General features: G+C 39.2%; 1 protein-coding gene and 1 pseudogene across 1 annotated transcript in view; one reads left to right on the top strand and one right to left on the bottom strand.

The window, feature by feature from the left end:
- The window catches only part of Bmx (BMX non-receptor tyrosine kinase), a 55,953-nt gene that overhangs the window by 14,280 nt on the left and 24,056 nt on the right, over positions 1-17,617 (bottom strand). Inside the window, exons 8-14 of the mRNA XM_034485389.2 lie at positions 14,935-15,006; positions 14,193-14,246; positions 10,048-10,102; positions 9,602-9,612; positions 7,928-7,996; positions 3,446-3,573; positions 256-330 (exon numbers count right to left, since the gene is read on the bottom strand). Coding sequence (XP_034341280.1) covers positions 256-330; positions 3,446-3,573; positions 7,928-7,996; positions 9,602-9,612; positions 10,048-10,102; positions 14,193-14,246; positions 14,935-15,006 — 464 coding nt within the window. The remainder of the gene's footprint in view (positions 1-255; positions 331-3,445; positions 3,574-7,927; positions 7,997-9,601; positions 9,613-10,047; positions 10,103-14,192; positions 14,247-14,934; positions 15,007-17,617) is intronic.
- On the top strand, positions 10,680-10,927 carry LOC117694201 (cytochrome c oxidase assembly factor 5 pseudogene; annotated as a pseudogene).

Below are 17,617 nucleotides of genomic sequence, written 5' to 3'. Positions count from 1 at the left end.
GGTAAGGGGTGCTGGTTGCAAATGGCAATGGCTGGTAGGAATAAGCTGTTGTTTTGCTAACTCTGGGGAGATCACAGAGTTAGGTGTGGATAAAGGGTTTTTTTTTTTAATTAATGATATAAATTAGACTAAATATCTCCCTGGTGCAGTCTCAACAGGGACTTCCTTTCTGCCATCTACTGTGTGTCAGTTAGAACACGTTTGAACCCCAAATGGTGAGAAATGGAGTTTAAGAGCCCAGGGGTGTGTCCATACCACTTCCCAGAGCCACAGACATTGGGACTTTGTTGGTCTTGGTTGACACTGGGTGGCGGAGCCGTGTGATCATGCCTGCAATGGAATCAGCAAAATATTATATCACCATCATCATCATCATCATCATCATCATCATCATCATCATCATCATGATGTTACATAGAATCACTTCACACTCTCCTAGTAAGCTGGAAATGTGGGTCGTTGGGTGTTGTGATACAGAAAGAGAATCAATGCTGAGTGTATTCATCCAGTCCTTGTATTCAGTGGCTTGAGCCAACACATTCACGTAATGCAAAGCAAAAATCTAAAAGAGCCAGTTACTTTGTGTGAAATTCCGCAGGGACTAGGTGTTAGGTGGACTCTTTTACATAACATTTTTTTCTCATTCATATTTTGCTATCTTTTTGTTGGTCCTACAATTACCTATGCATTTTAATAGCACATAAATCTGAGAAACCTCATATAATAAACATACATAGTTACATATAAAACAAGCAATCTTAAAATTAAATCTATTTCCCATTTATGTTAAATGCTTGAGCCATTTTTATTTACATGTATTTATGGTAAAGTTGAATTAAAATAATCATGCTGATAGTGTCTTGAAAGAAACCACTCAAAAGAGTAAATGATTATTGCTTTAAGCATAGGATGGTTTTTACCACTCATGCATTTTCTCTTCCATCCTATTTAGGTATTTGTTTCTGTTTAAGAGTGTTCTTCATATGTTTTCAATACCATACCTTTAATCAGCAGAAATAAATACCAGCATCCATAATATAAGTTTTTATTTTGCAAAGCATATGAATGTCTATATAGAAATGTGTATGTTTATGCATATGTAAATATACATATGTATGAGAAATTATGATTATTTTAAAAGTATTTTGTATCTTATGCTTTCTATTAGAAATGTAATGTCTTTGTGATAAAATATTTTAATTAAAAATAAATTAGAAATTAATGTCTTCCTCTGAAATATGTATATGTGCAACTGCTGCTATAATAACCATTGTGTGAATCATAAAATACAGGAATAAACTGAAGATTTAATGAAAACATAATGATAAATCAACATTTTAATACCTTTTTTTATATCTTGTGTATCCTTTAAGGTAAAATTATTTATTGAGAGATAACTGTTTGTATAATAACATTCCCAAGAAATGCTATTTTTTAAGATAAACAATTGAAAAAATTCGAGAAAAAAATACAAACAAGAACCAAAATGGAATTGAAATCAAGTCAGACATGGTAGCACTGCTTAAACTCAGACCCATGGCTTACTTTCATTCACTATTGAAAATTCACCAAGTCACTTCCTGTCATGAATGCTGTTACAGACCTGGGACAGTTAGTACATTTAGTACTGGCACAATTAGTAAAGCGCTTGAAGCAGAAACATAAGGAAATGAGTTCGGATTCCCATTACCCATGTAACAATCCAGCACCGTGGCGCACATCTTTAATGCTAGCACTGAGAAGGCAGGGGCAGACAGAACCCTGGAGACTGATGACTAACCAACTCATTGAGCTCCAAGTTCAGTGAGACATGCTGCGTCAAAAAATAAGGTGAGGAAGGCACCCAATATTGACCTTGTCTTAGTCACTGTTATATTGCTGTGACAAGACCCTGTCATGGTAACTCTTATAAAAGAAAGCATTTAATTGGAGCTGGCTTACAGTTTCAGAAGTTTAGCCCATTATCATGATGAGAAGCATGGTGACATGAAGGAAGGTGCTGGTGCAGTAGCTGAGAGCGACATACATCCTGATCCATAGGCCGAGAGAGAGAGAGAGAGAGAGAGAGAGAGAGAGAGAGAGAGAGAGAGAGCACCTAGGCCTTTGTATAGGCTTTTGAAGCCTCAAAGCCCACCTGCCAGTAATAAACTTCCTCCAACAAGGCCACACCTCCTAATCCTTCTAATTCTTTCAAATAGTTCCATTTCCTAGCAACTACACGTTCAAAATATGAGCCCGTGGGGCCATTCTCAATCAAACTACCACATACTTCAAGCCTTTACACACACATGTACATATGTACATGCACATACACACAAACATATGCACAGCATATACTACTCTCCCATAGAAACTTATTGCTGAAAATTGGGATACTCATCTCCTAGGCAATATTTTAAGAGAAAACAGTAGCTCATATCTAATATAAAAAATTGTTACTAGTAGGATTGTACACTTTTGCAAACCATTTAACAACTTCACATTTTTAAATGCCCATAGCCTTTGTAAAACTAGGGATAGAATCATTCAAGCAAATGTACACAGCTATATGTGCAGCACTGTGTAATAAAATATCCATTAAAATATAAAATATCACACATGAACCACTGCTGACCACCAGAAGGTTACTACAAAATGCAATAGAATTATACACAGTTGTTGAAGAGAACAAGGTAAGCCATGGATAATTGCATGGAAAGTCCTCTGAGTTAGGGTTAGTAAGGAAGATAAATTGAATAGTATGTGGATAATGATTTTATCTCTGTAAAGTGTAATGTTTATGAATATGTAATTCTTATATAACAACTATTATCATCCATATACAAAAATATATCATGATTGACACTATCCTGTACTGAGAAGTTACCAATTCAATGATGCTCATTTTTCTAATATGTGAATTTTATAATCAACTTGCTTTTATGGTCTAGAAAAAAAACCTCTAGAAATAAAGTTTTATTAAAACAATTTTCCTTCTAGGCCTGAAGAGATAAGGTTTAGTGGTTAAGAGCACTGTATGCTCTTTCAGCGGACCTGAGCTTGGTTCCCAGCACTCACACCAGGTGGCTCTCAACCATCTGTAACTGCAGCTCTAGAGGATATGATGCCCTCTCCTGGTCTCTGTGGGTACTGCATTCATGCCCACAAGACAGACTGACAGACAGACAGACACACACACTTTTAAAAATTATAGATAAAATCTAAAGAAAAAGAACTTTTAACCCGCTCAACTTAATCAATCTTATTCCTTCTAGTTTTATAGAGTGTATTGTGTTATATTTGAGGAGGTGTGAGCTACAAATCATAACAGACAGAGATTGATAGCATTTTCCCTCATCTCTTGGTATCCTATTAATCAAGACTATTAACAGGATCAGTGATATCCAAGAAAGCTGACATTTATATGTGAGGGCCCATAAAAGGGAAAAAAAGAGAAAGAAGTTACCTGCTGAATTATGTTGGTGATAGTGAATGAGTTTTGGAATGGAATCAAAGCAGTAGTTTTCGGCCAGGTATAATTTATTTTCGGCATTGGTATGCACGTGGTAATGCTTGACAGTTCCCTTTTTATCACTAGTAAGGAAGAAAGACAATGTTAGAAAGTTTTAAACACACAACAAAATTTTGATGAAATAATGAGTGGATAATTATTTTGAATCTATTTACAAATTGGGGAATAGGAAGACAGGGATGGTTACTCAAACTTGACATCTGGTGTTTCTCTGAAAGCATCCATGACAGTCAGTAATTATGGAAGAACGATCCTCTCTGAACTCAGTGTGTCCTTTGTGGGTATACAAAATTCATGCACAATAAATTTCAACTTGAGGTGCTAGCCACATGGCTCAGTGAGTAAATGTTCCTACAGTCAACTATGACCGTCTGAGTTCAGTTTCTATGATATACATGCTGGAAAGACAGAACTGACTTTCACAAATTGTTCTCTGACCTCCACACATGAGTGCCCCCAGCACAGTTAACAAATAATAATTTGGGGGAAAATTAATTTCACGTACTGTTCCTCCCTTAGAATATATAACAAGAGAAGCTACAGAATCTGTCTTTGATGGCTACGAGCCTTGACATTCTTTAGGATCATGTGACAGCATAAATTCTCCTTTTAGGTAATAATTGGGAGAAATTGTGTAGGCAAAAAATGATTAGGTTGTTTGTATTCTTACCCTAGAGTTCCTCTGGGAATGGGGCATGCAGGAAGAAAAGCATGGGGATCATGCCATACTTAAATATCTAGAACTCCTCCTCTTTCCGAGCAGCAGGAATACTAGTTCTTACCATCAGTTTAGCAGGCATTTTCTATGTGTCAGACCATGTTATGATCCAATAAGTGCATTGCATATACTTTCCACATAAAACATTTTCTTCTGGGTCAGACAGTGATAGTGTTCACCTTTAATCCCAGCACTTGGGAGGCAGAGACAGGTGGATCTCTGAGTTTGAGGCCACCCTGGTCTACAGAGTGAGTTCCAGGACAGCCAGGACCACACAGAGAAACCCTGTCTCAACAAACAAACAAACAAACAAACAAACAAACCTTCCCTCACAAAAGAAAAACATTTTGTTTCCTCCAGTTTTACAATATTGCAATGAATTTATGTACAATAATTAAAGTTAATCAGGAATGAGAAACCTGTCTTAGATTGCAGAGTTCAGTTCTACCGCTCACTGGCTTCTTCCTCTGGTTTTTATAAAGATTGGATGAGGTTGTGGTGTGTGTGTGTGTGTGTGTGTGTGTGTGTTACACAATACTTGCCACACAAGAACAATGCCACAGGAGAAGAAAGGGCATTTCTCTGTGTTACAAATGGCTGATCTGCTGGTGGTGTCAGTATGAGTTGATGACATTTCATTAAGGGGTTTTGCTTTCCCAATCTCAATGGACATATCTATTAAAAACTCCTTCACCTTAAGACAAAGCTCAGGGAACATTTTGGAGGGGGGGTAATTGGAGAACTGTAAGAGCCAGAGGATCAGAAAGTTTGCTGTAAGATTGTGTCTCCTGATAAGATCAGAAGCTATATGAACGAAGTCTCACAAACCTGACTGCCCAAGTGTGAGCTGGACAAGAATGACACCAGTGAACATGCCAAAATAGATGGGGAAAGCCCATGAGGCTTCAGCCCTACACAAAGAACTCCAGGCAACTGAGGAAAGCTGGTCCTCCTCCAGGGAGACCACATCAATTGGTTATCGAATGCCTAACGTTTGGCCCTGGAAACATACATACAAGTAACATTATATGGGCTATATTGGCTGGTTTTTGTGTCAACTTAACACAAACTAGAGTCATCAGAGAGGAAACAGGCTCTGTTGAGAAAATGCCTCCATGGGATCCAGCTGTAAGATATTTTCTCAATTAGTGATGAATAGGGGTGGGCCCAGCCCATTCTGCGTGGTGCCATCTCTGCAATGGTGGTCTTGGGTTCTATAAGAGAGCTGACTGAGCAAGCCATGGGGAGCAAGCCAGTAAGCACCACCCCTCCATGGTCTCTGCATCAGTTTCCTGCCTCCTGGATCCTGCCCTGTTTGAGTTCCTGCCCTATTTTCCTTCAATAATGAACAGTGATATGGAAGTGCAAGCCAAATGAACCTTTTTCTCCCCAAGATGCTTTTTGGCCATGGCATTTTGTTTCAGCAATAGAAATCCTGACTAAGCTCAACAAGTGACATTTAGGACTATATATGTATACATATATGCATGTAATAACAATTGCTGAAGAAAGAGACCATGAATTTGAGGAGATTGGGGACAAGTATGTGGGAGGGTTTGGAGGGAAGAAAAGCAAGGGAGAAATGTAATTAAATTATAACCTCAAAACTATTTTAAAAGGGATATTGCTTTCATTTAATTCCTTATCTATTTAATAATTTTCTACTGGATCAACTTCAAAAATGAATCTGGGCTGATAAAGTTCAAAGAAGGGAACATCTGACATTTCATTTGCCTCTATTCAGAGGGCCATAGGTGTTTTGATGCTTAGTCAATAGCATGTTCTCTAGTTGTTAGATTTGTTTCAGCCAATGGCCATGTAAAATCTAGTATATGTGCTTATTAGCGGCATGGATTCTGGTATTGGCAAATGCTATATGGCCATTCAAGATTCACTCTGTTATTTCAAATTGGAAGTAGGTATTCTGTAAAAAACAAATCTCAAAATAAATATCTTTATCATCTAATTATTACAAACATATGCATGCTGTGTGGGGTGGGGCACATATTTACACAAGTCGTTCAATCTAGCTGTTAAGAAATATTTCTTTCAAATGGCCCATATCAATTCACTGTCAGTTTATCCCATCCCCAAAACACTGAGAGTTTCGGAGACACTCGTATGGACAAAAGAATATAACTTGGTTATTTGGTTGTTGGTAACCTAGCGTCAGATTGGTCGCTTATTCTGCCTCATGGGCTAGACTTTAAGAGCTCTCTTTGAACCCCAATATCTTCATCTGTAAAGGGTCCTATTTACTCTGGAGGGGCTTTACAAGGAATACAAGAGGTACTAGCCCATGGGAAGTGACTTATAAATTTCTGGATGGAGCATACCTGTAATCACAGCACTGGGAACACAAAGGCAGAGGCTCAAGAGTTGGAGGCTATAAAGTGAGGCTCTGTCTCAAGGAAATCAACTTCTGGAGGGAGCTCCTGATGATGATGGCTTTGGCGAGATGACACTGGGAAGTCTTACACACCCAGAGGTCAGGCATTCAAGAGTAGACAGAACTACTCTTTATTAAAAGCAACACCATTAACAATAATCATTCATTCATTTGGTATTACTGTGTGCCAGACAGTATCCTGATATAATACGTGGATTAAGTGATTTCATTCATAGAACAGAAAAGTCATAAAAAAAAAAGGTAAACCTGAATTTATTCACTAGCTCTGTTAAAACATTAGACAAAACACATCCAAGTGGCTAGTAATTATAACACAAGCCCTTGCACGGCAATCCAAATTCATTGAACTACAGATACTAAGTAGTACAGGATTGTACCACTTTAATTATGGCTTTCAGTTGACATTTGGCCACCTTAAAGCCATTGTTAGCTTGGTGAATTTAAATTCTGTGGCTCCCTGTTGGATGGACACACAATCTTTGAACAAGTACTACTGATGTGAATGCGGAAAGTAATTTTAACCATGTGTAATTGGTCACAGGCCTAATTTGCAGTAACCATTGCTATTTTATTTAACAACACCTTGTTGCTTTGAATGCATTAAAAATCATTATTATGCATCCCTTTGCAATGAGGAAGTTGAGGTCCACAACAGGCTAAAAAACATGTTCAACATAATAAAGGCCTGAAATGGGAAGAGAAGTTTGACTTTAAACTAGAACTCTTACCTGCAAAGGCCAGCAGACAGACAGACAGACAGGCAGGCAGGCAGGCAGGCAGGCAGGCAGACAGACAGGCAGACAGGCAGGCAGGCAGATGAAAAATACGTAGAAAACACAGATCCCTTGATTTAACCCCACAGGAAAGGCTCACTGAGAGTTGGGCACTGGGGCAAGCTTTTTCTGCTCAGCAGGCAGGTTGGGTTGTGAGTTTAGAAGTGCTATCACCATTTGTATGTTTCTCTTACTATGCTTAGGGCTGACTCCAATGGACCAACACTGTTATTTCAATAAATGTTTATGGAGGTGTGCTGTACTAACAGCACTCTGCCTTGTCTGGGGTGGACAGGAGAAGGTCACTCAGAGTAAAACTTTTTATAAGTAGAGGGTAGGAAGGCAATGGCTAATGGCCATAATCAACACAAATACATATGGATTTGGGCCATAATCAATCCCAAATTCCAGAGTTCAAGAGTGATGTCTTAGCTCAAAATATAAAATATAAATGATCATTGTTTTCAAGCAACAGTCACAAGAGGAAAAAGGAAATAAGTCTACATTGTACTTACTTTACAGCCTTACTAAATAAGGACACTGTGTACATTCCCATCTGGCTGGAATTTCTAACCATAATGCTCCTTCTTTTCCCTGAAAAGGAGAAATAATGGTCATTATTTTTGAAAATGATTTTTATATAGGCAGTAAGCAAAAAATATTTTTAGATGCACTTTAAATGTCAGCAAAGGGACAGGTTACCCAACAGTTAGCACAGAAGTGTCCTACAGCTTAGCTCTTTCCGTTTCTCACTCAGTTCCTTTCCTCCCCTTTCTCTCCCTTCCTTCTGCTTTTCTCTTTTAGTTCTGGGGATGAAACCAGGGCCTGACCTTTGCTAAGCAAAAAACCTTTGAGTTTTATCCTCACCCAAGTCAATATCTTTATAGATTCATCCTGTGTGAACTCTTTTTTTTTAGATAATTTGCAACTTTCTAAAAAATATTTCGGTTTTATACTTATGAAAGTTTAATGTTTCCCTATTTAGGTATTTATATATATATTATCTATTAATTATATATCATGTATCATGTATCATATATCACATATCATGTATTATGTATTATATATTATATAGATTATATATTCTCTTGATATATAAAATTGCTGTATATGATATATCACTATATCATATTCTGAAAATGTTTGAGAAAATTAGCAATGAAGAATAAACACTTTGTTAAAGTAGAGGTGTTTATCTTTCTCAAGGATTTATGCCAATTTGTAACCAGAGCCAAATTCAGAAAAAGCACAATAAACTATGGATATAACAACTTGCCAAGTGGTCTATCATATTCTGTTGAGCACATCTTGAAACATAATTTGTGTCTTTAATGGTTTATTAGACTGAATTGTAGCAACATACCATTTTAATAGATCAAAAGAATTTACTATAGGTAAGTTCATATCAATTAGCAATAAAATTAAGTAAATTAATTTCATATCACATCTTCTGTGCTCTGGTTTAGGTGCTAATGAGCAGTGAAATCCAGATGAGAAAAGTAATTCCATGGATAACTCACATCAAGTTATTTTTCTTGGGCTAAATGTATATAAGGGTTTATAGTACAGTGTGTTGTTTTGAATGAGAATGGCCCCCACATGCTCATGTGTTTGAATGCTTGGTTCCTGGTTGGTAGACTGTTTGGGAAGGATTAGGAAGTGTGGCCTTGTTTGGAGCTGTGTTACTGGTGTGGGGGTTGAAGTTTCAAAAGCCTGCACCATTCCAGTTGGCTCTCTGTGTCTCAAGCTTGTCTCAACATGTAAGTTTTCAGCTGCTGCTCCAGCACCATGCTTGCCTCCCTGATGTCATGTTCTCCACCAAGACTGGTCATGGATTAACCCTCTGAAATGCACTCTTTCTTATATAAGTTGCCTTGGTCATGGCATCTCTTCATAGCAGTAGAAAAATAACTAGGGAGGCATGCCTAGCATACACTATCATATGGGTTCCATCTCCAGCACTGAAAAAATGGAATCATCTCTCCTATTTGTGATTCTGTGCTATCTTCTCCTGCCTTGACTCTGGATTGCGACATGTGACTTTCAATGGGACACTAGCCAATGTTGCCAAAGCAGAGGCTCCCTAAGTATTTGCACTACTGAGTTTGTCCTCTTTGAATAGTTTCTATTCTATAATGAGGGCCCAAATCAGATGCTTGGAGAGGCCATACAAGGAAGAACTATGGCACCCCAGTTGACCCTCAGTCATCCATCAGCAAAACATTCGCCTGAATGAGCTGACTTACAGAATTGTGAGAGATACAAATCTTGTTTCAGGACACTAAGTTTTAGGGTGGTTTATTCATTTTCAAATAAAAGTTTGTTGAGTACATGGCAAAGAGACAGCAAGCCTCTTGGTAAACAGAGCGGCTCCTACAGCTTGAGGTGATTCATTATACAGGTAGAGTTAGGCATCAGGAGATGCTAGTAACCCAAAGGCCAATACCATGGTGAGTTGAAACATTAGCAAAAATGTTTCTCAGAGAAATGCATTCATCCTGGGACTAGCCAGAGACAGATATTCTTTGGCTACAAGTATAGTTTAGCCGTAGGAATGAATGCTTAACACACACACACACACACACACACACACACACACACATTGAGGTGAGTAGAGGAAAACGTTCTAATTTACCTTTTGTCTCAGTAACTGCTCAGACTGTGACCTGGAGATATTCCCAGCAAACCAGCTGTAAAAGAATTCTGGATTTGAGAAGTAATAATTTTTAAATTATACAACTTGTCCCTCAACTTTTGAGTCTGTAAAATGAGGCATCAGCCTATAACATGGATTTTCAAATCTAATTATTGGACAGTATTACCTGATACTATTTTTGAAAACTCAAATTCCTAGTCTCTATCTCCCAATTCTACTTCTGGAGTGATGTCTAGGTAATATCAAATTGTGAGTAGGCTGCTAGATTTCTTCTAGGTCCTAGCTAGTCTACATTTCACTCTTTGAACAAGGACAAGAGATTAGATCCATGATGATTGCAATGAGAAAGCCAGGGTAGCCAAAGATAAACACTCTTGTCTTTCAACCCAATCGTTTATTTTAATAACTCAATAAAAGCATATTTTATATTAACTAGTCTTGAAGAAAATGCTTTTAAATTATTTCTTCTAAACAGGAAGAGATAAACATCTAAGATGATATCCAGACAGGAGGCAAAGATATGTGGGAAAGTCAAGTAGGGTTTTTTTGTTTAAAAAAAATAACTGGACTGAAGACTGTGATCTGGTGTGGTGAGGGCAGCGGGGCTAGCCATGCCCCGGTATTATAAGGACAAGCTGCAGGGTGACGTGTGCATAGGCCTGAAGGAGGTCCTGTGTCTGCTGTAGTCAGCCTGTGTACTCCAGAAAGGAAAATCCCCACAGAAGTGTTTGAAGGAAGGCTACTGCAGAGTCTTGCAGTATTCATTTTTTTTTCTGAGTGTAAAAGATCATTGTTGGATGCCAGATCAAGATTCAGAGGGAGAAAGGATATTGATAACACTATGTTGAAAGCAAGATGAAAATCACCCAGGATTTTCTCTGGTCCTTAAAAGAAAAGAACCAAAATAGGAAGCACAGTAGCTGCTGCATCTGTTTGACCTCTGGGACAAGTGTTCTCTCCCAAGGACACCAGAGAAAATGGATCAGTGCTGTTTCTGAATGATTCTGCTATTTGAAATCATTTATAGAAGATCCATGGGACTGAACAACTATGGGCCAAGAACTTACTGTGTTTGGGGGAATTGCCTAATGGAGACAGTATGTTCAAGGATAACTCTTTGATCTGATTACACAGTATGTGCATCGGGGAAGCCACAATGAGATCAGCATAGTTAGTAACACAGAACCTGTTGTTAGACTCCTTCAACTCTTGTTTCTGTCTCTTGGTTTCAATTTTAGGCCAGCCCTCTCCTCAAAAAGGGGTGATATCAACCACAATCTATAGCCTCAAGATCTGAGCTCCAAAAAAGGAGAGTATGAGCTGGCCCACAAATCACACCCTACTGCAGGACTTTTCTGGGTCATTTGCTCCTGCTCCATCCTTTGTGATCTTGGCTAGATCCTGGTCTCATGTACTGTGCCAACACCATTCACAGTCACATAGGATGAGTTATGGGCCTTATCCCTAAACACTGGAATTAGCAGCAAGTGGAAATAACAGATGCTCACTCTAGATAGCAAATGTCAGTGACATGAAGTGGCTGGAAAAGTTTAGAATCCTGATCATTTTATTTTGACCACTTAACACAGTAGAGAGCCATCAGGACACTAAATCTTCAGTGCGATTCTTGCCATTGAACAGGGAGTCATTCTAGCTTCTATATTGTTCTGTAGTTCACTGGGGCTAAAGCAGTCAAGGATTGGGAAGTTCACTTGCCATTTTAAAAATTTTGAAGTTGTGAGGATTCCTTAGGGTGTCACTGAGGGTCTTCTCTATGTACTGCCCCCAGTGGGAGTGAAAGGTACTGCATCCTTCAGTCCTGCCGCCTATGTCCCAAACTTGGTGTCTCTGTGCAGTGTGTGCCTTCTGCATGCTAGGAAGCTTGACCACTGAGCCACACCTCCCACTAGTGCTTCAGTTTCAACTGAGAGTAAAATGTGTTTGCATCAAATGCCTTCATTTGTCTAGCTATAGCTTTAATTGGAAAAAGTCATATGTCGAATAATTGAAACTTCAATTATACAATCCTGTGGATTTTAGAGTGTTCCTGGAGCATGCAGCAGTCAGTCCTGGCTCTGCCTAGTTTTGGATTTGCAGTATTTAATGTCAAAAAATCAGGGGCCCAACTCTAGTTCTAATATGATTTTCCATCTAAATCCCAGTGTTTCCACCTTTATCTAAATGAAGTTGAATTGCTGATTAAATTAAGAATGTAAGATCCAGCGACAGTGGCACATACAGTATAGGATGTACAGGAATGTCAAGTAAGATGTAGGGTCATCCTTGGGGCTCTCGGAGGCTGAACCACCAACCAAAGTGCACACACAGGCTGGACCTAGGCCTCCCTGAATATATTTAGCAGACATGCAGCCTGATCTCCATGTGGGTCCCAAACAACTGGAAGAGAGGCTGTCCCAGAAGCTGTTGTCTGTCCATGGGATATGTTCTTCTAGTTGGGCTGCCTTGTCTGGCCTTAGTGGAAGAGTATGGGCCTAACCCCACAGAGACTTGATAGCCTAGGGAGGGATAGCTAGGGACCCCCATCCACTCACAGGAGGAGATGGGGGGCGGGGGTGAGGGAAAATTCTGGGAGGGAGTGACCAGGAAGAGGGCAATGAGAGAAATGTAAAGTGAATTAATAATAATAATAATAATAATAATAATAATAATAATAATAATAGATTAGGGTCATATAGCTCTATAAGTCTTGAGTTCCTTTTGAGAAATATTTTGATTTTTGAAGGAGACAGGTTTTTTTTATGATAATTTCCACAATGTGTGGATCTCTCACATTATTTCAACCTAGTGGAGACAGTGTGGTAGAGCTTCTATCCTGCTAAAGACTAAGCCTTGACAATGTAAATATTTGCTCTCCTCCCAGAGGCAAGTATTGAAGCAGAAATCACAGAGGATTGCTGCTTACTGTCTTGCTTTCCATGGCTTGCTGCTTTCTTGTAGCATCCAGAACCACTTGCCCAGGGGTGGCACTGTCCACAGTGAGCTGAGGTGGAACCTTTCACTTATTATGAATCAGGAAAATGCCCCATGGACATACTTATAGGCCACTCTGATGAAGGCAATTCTACAATTGAAGTTCTCTCTTCCCAGGTCTCCATCAAGTTGATAGCTAAAGTTAATTATAATAGGAGGCTAGAATGTAGAAAAGAAGCAGAACCACAAGAGAATGGAGGCTATACCACATCTTCCTTAATGTGACAGTTATGCTTAGAACCTGATGATAGATTATAGGTTAAAGGAGAAGAGAAAACATACAGGTCCATTGTAAAAGCTCTCACTTCACACATAACCAATAAACCAAATAGTAGTACTCATTCAAAAGAGAACTAAAGTATATGGAATCTCAAAGTGCATATGAATCCTAAAACTTTCTAAAGTCCTTTAAATGTCGGGTGACTGCAAAATACAATACGATATACTATTCTACTTTTTCATTATCACAAATCTTTAAGTCTAGGAAACAATAAAGTCAGTATTTATAGATTGATGGAAACCCTGAATTTTGGAAAGAACCTTAAAATGGCCATAACCTTAGGCTTACCCAAGGACAGATTTTCAGTGGCCACTTATTCTTATTTCCTCATCACAGATGAATTTGTACCAGATGGCTATTGGAACCTGTCTCTCTGTCAAAGATCCTAGTCGTAAGCCAAATACTGAGGTCATCCTATGAATAAGACTCTACAGACATAAATGCTGTTATGTTGAATAGCTCAGTGTGCTGTTGTGTGAAATTAATGCATCATTCCACATGCTTTAGTAAGAGCTTTCAAATGTTACCTTGATTAGAGGGATCCAGCAACTAACTAATGAGCAAAACCATTATATTATTTATCTATGAAATGAAAACATCCAGTACTTGATAAATTCAGTGAGTATATGCAGCAGATATTTAGATGGTCCAGACTGGGGAAAACATCCTCACTGATGACAACTGAGCTCGTTACCACTTACCGTTTAGAAAAATGGTCCAGAGCCTCACATGAATTTACCCAAGTAAATATAGCCTGCTGAGAGTCTAGCCATCTGTTTTAATGTCTTCAAGGAATCAAATAAAAATATCTAATTCTAGTTTTAGAAAAACATACAAGACTTTCAACACTCACTCATAAGCATCCAGATTTTCTTGTTCTTCGGATGAACTTGACTGAGGGAATCCCCTTAAGAAGATTTGAGAAACACCATGAATGCCAAACAAACAAGGAAAGCAAGAAACAATACAACTGCCTAGTATAGCAAAACCAAGTTATTGTGTGCACATAGACAAAATCAAGACTTCTAAGTTTCCCCTTTGCTCTTGGGAAAGGGATCAGCAAAATGAAAAGTCAGTCACTTACAAGCTAAGTCTATGGCCAGTTCAGGAAGAGAACACCTCTTCAACATGAGAGGCTCCTGGGAATTCAAACAGGTTGTTTAGACTCTTTCAGAAGAGCAAGTTTATGAAACACGTGAAGATTCCCCATATGTGGTACACTTACAAGTATGCAGCCAAAACACTCATGCACATAAAAATAAAAAAATGATAATATTTTCAAAATGTTGGTGATGTGCACAGAGCTATTCTTAGGGAATAACTTATTCTGGGTTGCTTTCTCTCTTGTTAAAGTTGCCCGAGGCAGCATATCATAGTACTAGAGTACTTCATGACTGAAGAATAGATGTAATTGGTGTGAGGAAAACCTTAACCAAGGAAACCTCAGCGAGAGCCACATATGTATTCAGAGGCATATGACATGGACATTTTGGACTATATTTACCTTGCATGTAAAGCCTCATTGCAAACTTATTTCAAAAGTGGTTAGTTTTTTTTTCTGCATGAGTATAAAGTAGCATCTCAATTGAATTTACCATGACATCTTTGAGGTGCTGTGAGATACGATATTTCTTTCCGATTGGTTACTGTGGGCAATGTCTTCCTCACTGCAAGTAAAGGTATATGGTTAGTGTGGTGAAAATGGAAGTTCCTGGAAAGCAGTCATACCTTCCATTGGCCCTTCTGCAAGGCTAACAGATTAGAACATCAGTGATTGTGGAGACGTTGGAATGTTGCAGGTCCAGAACCTAATTTCATTTTATCTATCTCAAGCTATCTTTAGTTCTTTTGTCAGCCAGTCCTTGTCCATCTCTGTGTATGAGCCTATCATCCCTGTCATTAGCATTCTGTCTGAACTTCACCCCCATAATTACCTGGCAACAGCCAGGTAGGCTTTGCCCACTATAAAAGGGGCTGCTTGCCCCCTCCTCTCTCTCTTTCTTGCTCTCTCTTGCTCTTGCTCTCTTGCTCTCTTGATCCCTCTGTTCCCTCACCCCTTCCCCCTTCCCTCCCCCCCTCTCCATGTGTTCATGGTCATCCTCTACTTCTCCTGTCTCCCTCTCTCTCTGCCTCTCTCTGCCTCTACTACCCCCTTAACTCCCCTTCCCCATGTCCTGAATAAACTCTATTCTATACTATACTGTCATGTGGCTGGTCCCTCATAAGGAATGGATGCCTCAGCATAGGCCCACTGAGACATCCCCTTCCCCCATGCCTCACCACACACCCATAGAACATATTCTCATTCTTTTTATAAACATATCACCTGTGACTGACAGTAAAGTCTCTGCAATGTATTAACAGACCTCTGAAAACATGAAATAAAAGGACTTGACTACTCATATAGCACGGAGAAGATTTTTATTGTAGGCTCCAGGCAGAAAGCAGGCATAGAGAAGACTCCAAGGTGAACATGGCCAATAGACTAAACCAGACCATGAGAGGAGGAAAGGAGAGGGAGAGAAAGACAGGATTGGACAGACCAACCAAAGCAGCCCAGGCCAAAGTGTAGCCATAATGACTGTGTTATATAGGAGATAGAGAAGCTTGGGGAAGAGAGCTGAAGCTTCTCTTTGGAAGGTGGACATTTAGGGTAGGGTTTGGGGTGAAAAATTCTGGGAGGGCATAGGTACTGAATGATACTGGATAGTTAGTCAGCGCCTGCTTTGAACACCTTGTTCAGCCATTTGTTGCTGGTTTCTTTGAGACTTAACCATTAGCTTCTACAAACCCCATAGCTAAATAGTCATCTGGTAACATCTGAGGTCTGTAACACAGGTGTTCCCCCTTTGCTATAACTCCCCACACACTATGTTTTCACCCATTAAAAAATGTTTTGTTTTATGGCTTTCTTTGTTCTGTTTCTATGAGAACTTCATAAAATTGCTGTCTCATTAGAACATGAAATTTGAGGTGACCTCAATTTTTGATGCTGGGACAAGGCCACTCATATACAGAATAAACTCTTTCTTGTCCCCCTTGAGGTGACAACTGTGTGGTTTTGTTGAGGTTGACAGTACATTTATAAATGTATGATTATTGAATGTTAAGTAACAAAGTGATTTGTTTCAGATCGGTCTTAACTATATGACTTTATTTGACATCTTGCTCCTTTTAGAGAAGTAATATTCTTGACCGAGTGAGAACTGGTAGTAACGATCGAAATCACTTCAGCAACAGGAAACCTGGATCAGGAGACAGCCTGACTAGCTTTGCTCTGCCTCTCTTGTGGATGCTCAACACTCTGCCCTTTACATATTTGTTAAGTATATTTTTCTCCACTCTGTTGATGTGATTGGAGCTAAGAATCTTGTACAACTCATCTAGACACAGATGAAGCAGCAAGATCAGCATAGGCCTCTGCAGTCCATCATTTTAAGAGCATGAGGACCAGCTTACTTCCTCCTAAGGTCCAAAGGTTTCTTTGTCTGGAATCTAGATCCCATTTTCTGTTTGCCTTCACAGCCCAGCCTTTTTTTCTTTTTCTTTCCCCCCTCTAAACTACAATTCACAGGTACAGGCTGCTTTGGCAAGGAAATTATGATCCTCTGGCTTTGTTTTAAGATATGCCTAGAGAATTCTAAATGCCCTTGATTCTAAAATGTCTCCTCTTCACCTACTCTACCAGCCTCCCCCACGCCCAAGGAGAGATGTTTGCCTTCATCCTCTGTAAAAAACTTCCATTGAGGCAAAGCAATTTATTTAGCCTTGTATTTTATTTTTACATTCAGTGTGTGTGTGTGTGTGTGTGTGTGAGAGAGAGAGAGAGAGAGAGAGAGAGAGAGAGAGAGAGGAGAGAGAGAGAGAGAGAGAGGAGAGAAAGAGAGAAAGAGAGAAAGAGAGAAAGAGAGAAAGAGAGAAGAGAGAGAGAGACAGACAGACAGAGAGAAACAACTTGCAATAGCTTGAAGTAGCTAGTTCACTCCTTCAATCATGGGAGACATGGGATTGAACTGATAGCATCTGGGGTGATCTGCCTGAACCCAACACTCAGGCACTCAGCCATCTTGCCAGCCCAGATCTATAAGCACGTGGGGCAAATGACAAATAATGCAGCCTTTCCTCAGTAATCAGGTCTAGACAATGCACTTGGAAACTAGTTGTTCCCTAGAGTGAAAGACTACAATTTATTATTTTAAAAGACATTTTAAATCCAATGGTATATACTCACATTTTTTCAGGTTCCACATGACTCAGTGGCTGAATCATTGGTACAGT

This window comes from Arvicanthis niloticus, chromosome X, assembly GCF_011762505.2.
Source record: "Arvicanthis niloticus isolate mArvNil1 chromosome X, mArvNil1.pat.X, whole genome shotgun sequence".
Taxonomy (NCBI): domain Eukaryota; kingdom Metazoa; phylum Chordata; class Mammalia; order Rodentia; family Muridae; genus Arvicanthis; species Arvicanthis niloticus.
Note: the sequence above shows the minus strand (reverse complement) of the source record. Positions and strands in the feature narration are given on the sequence as shown.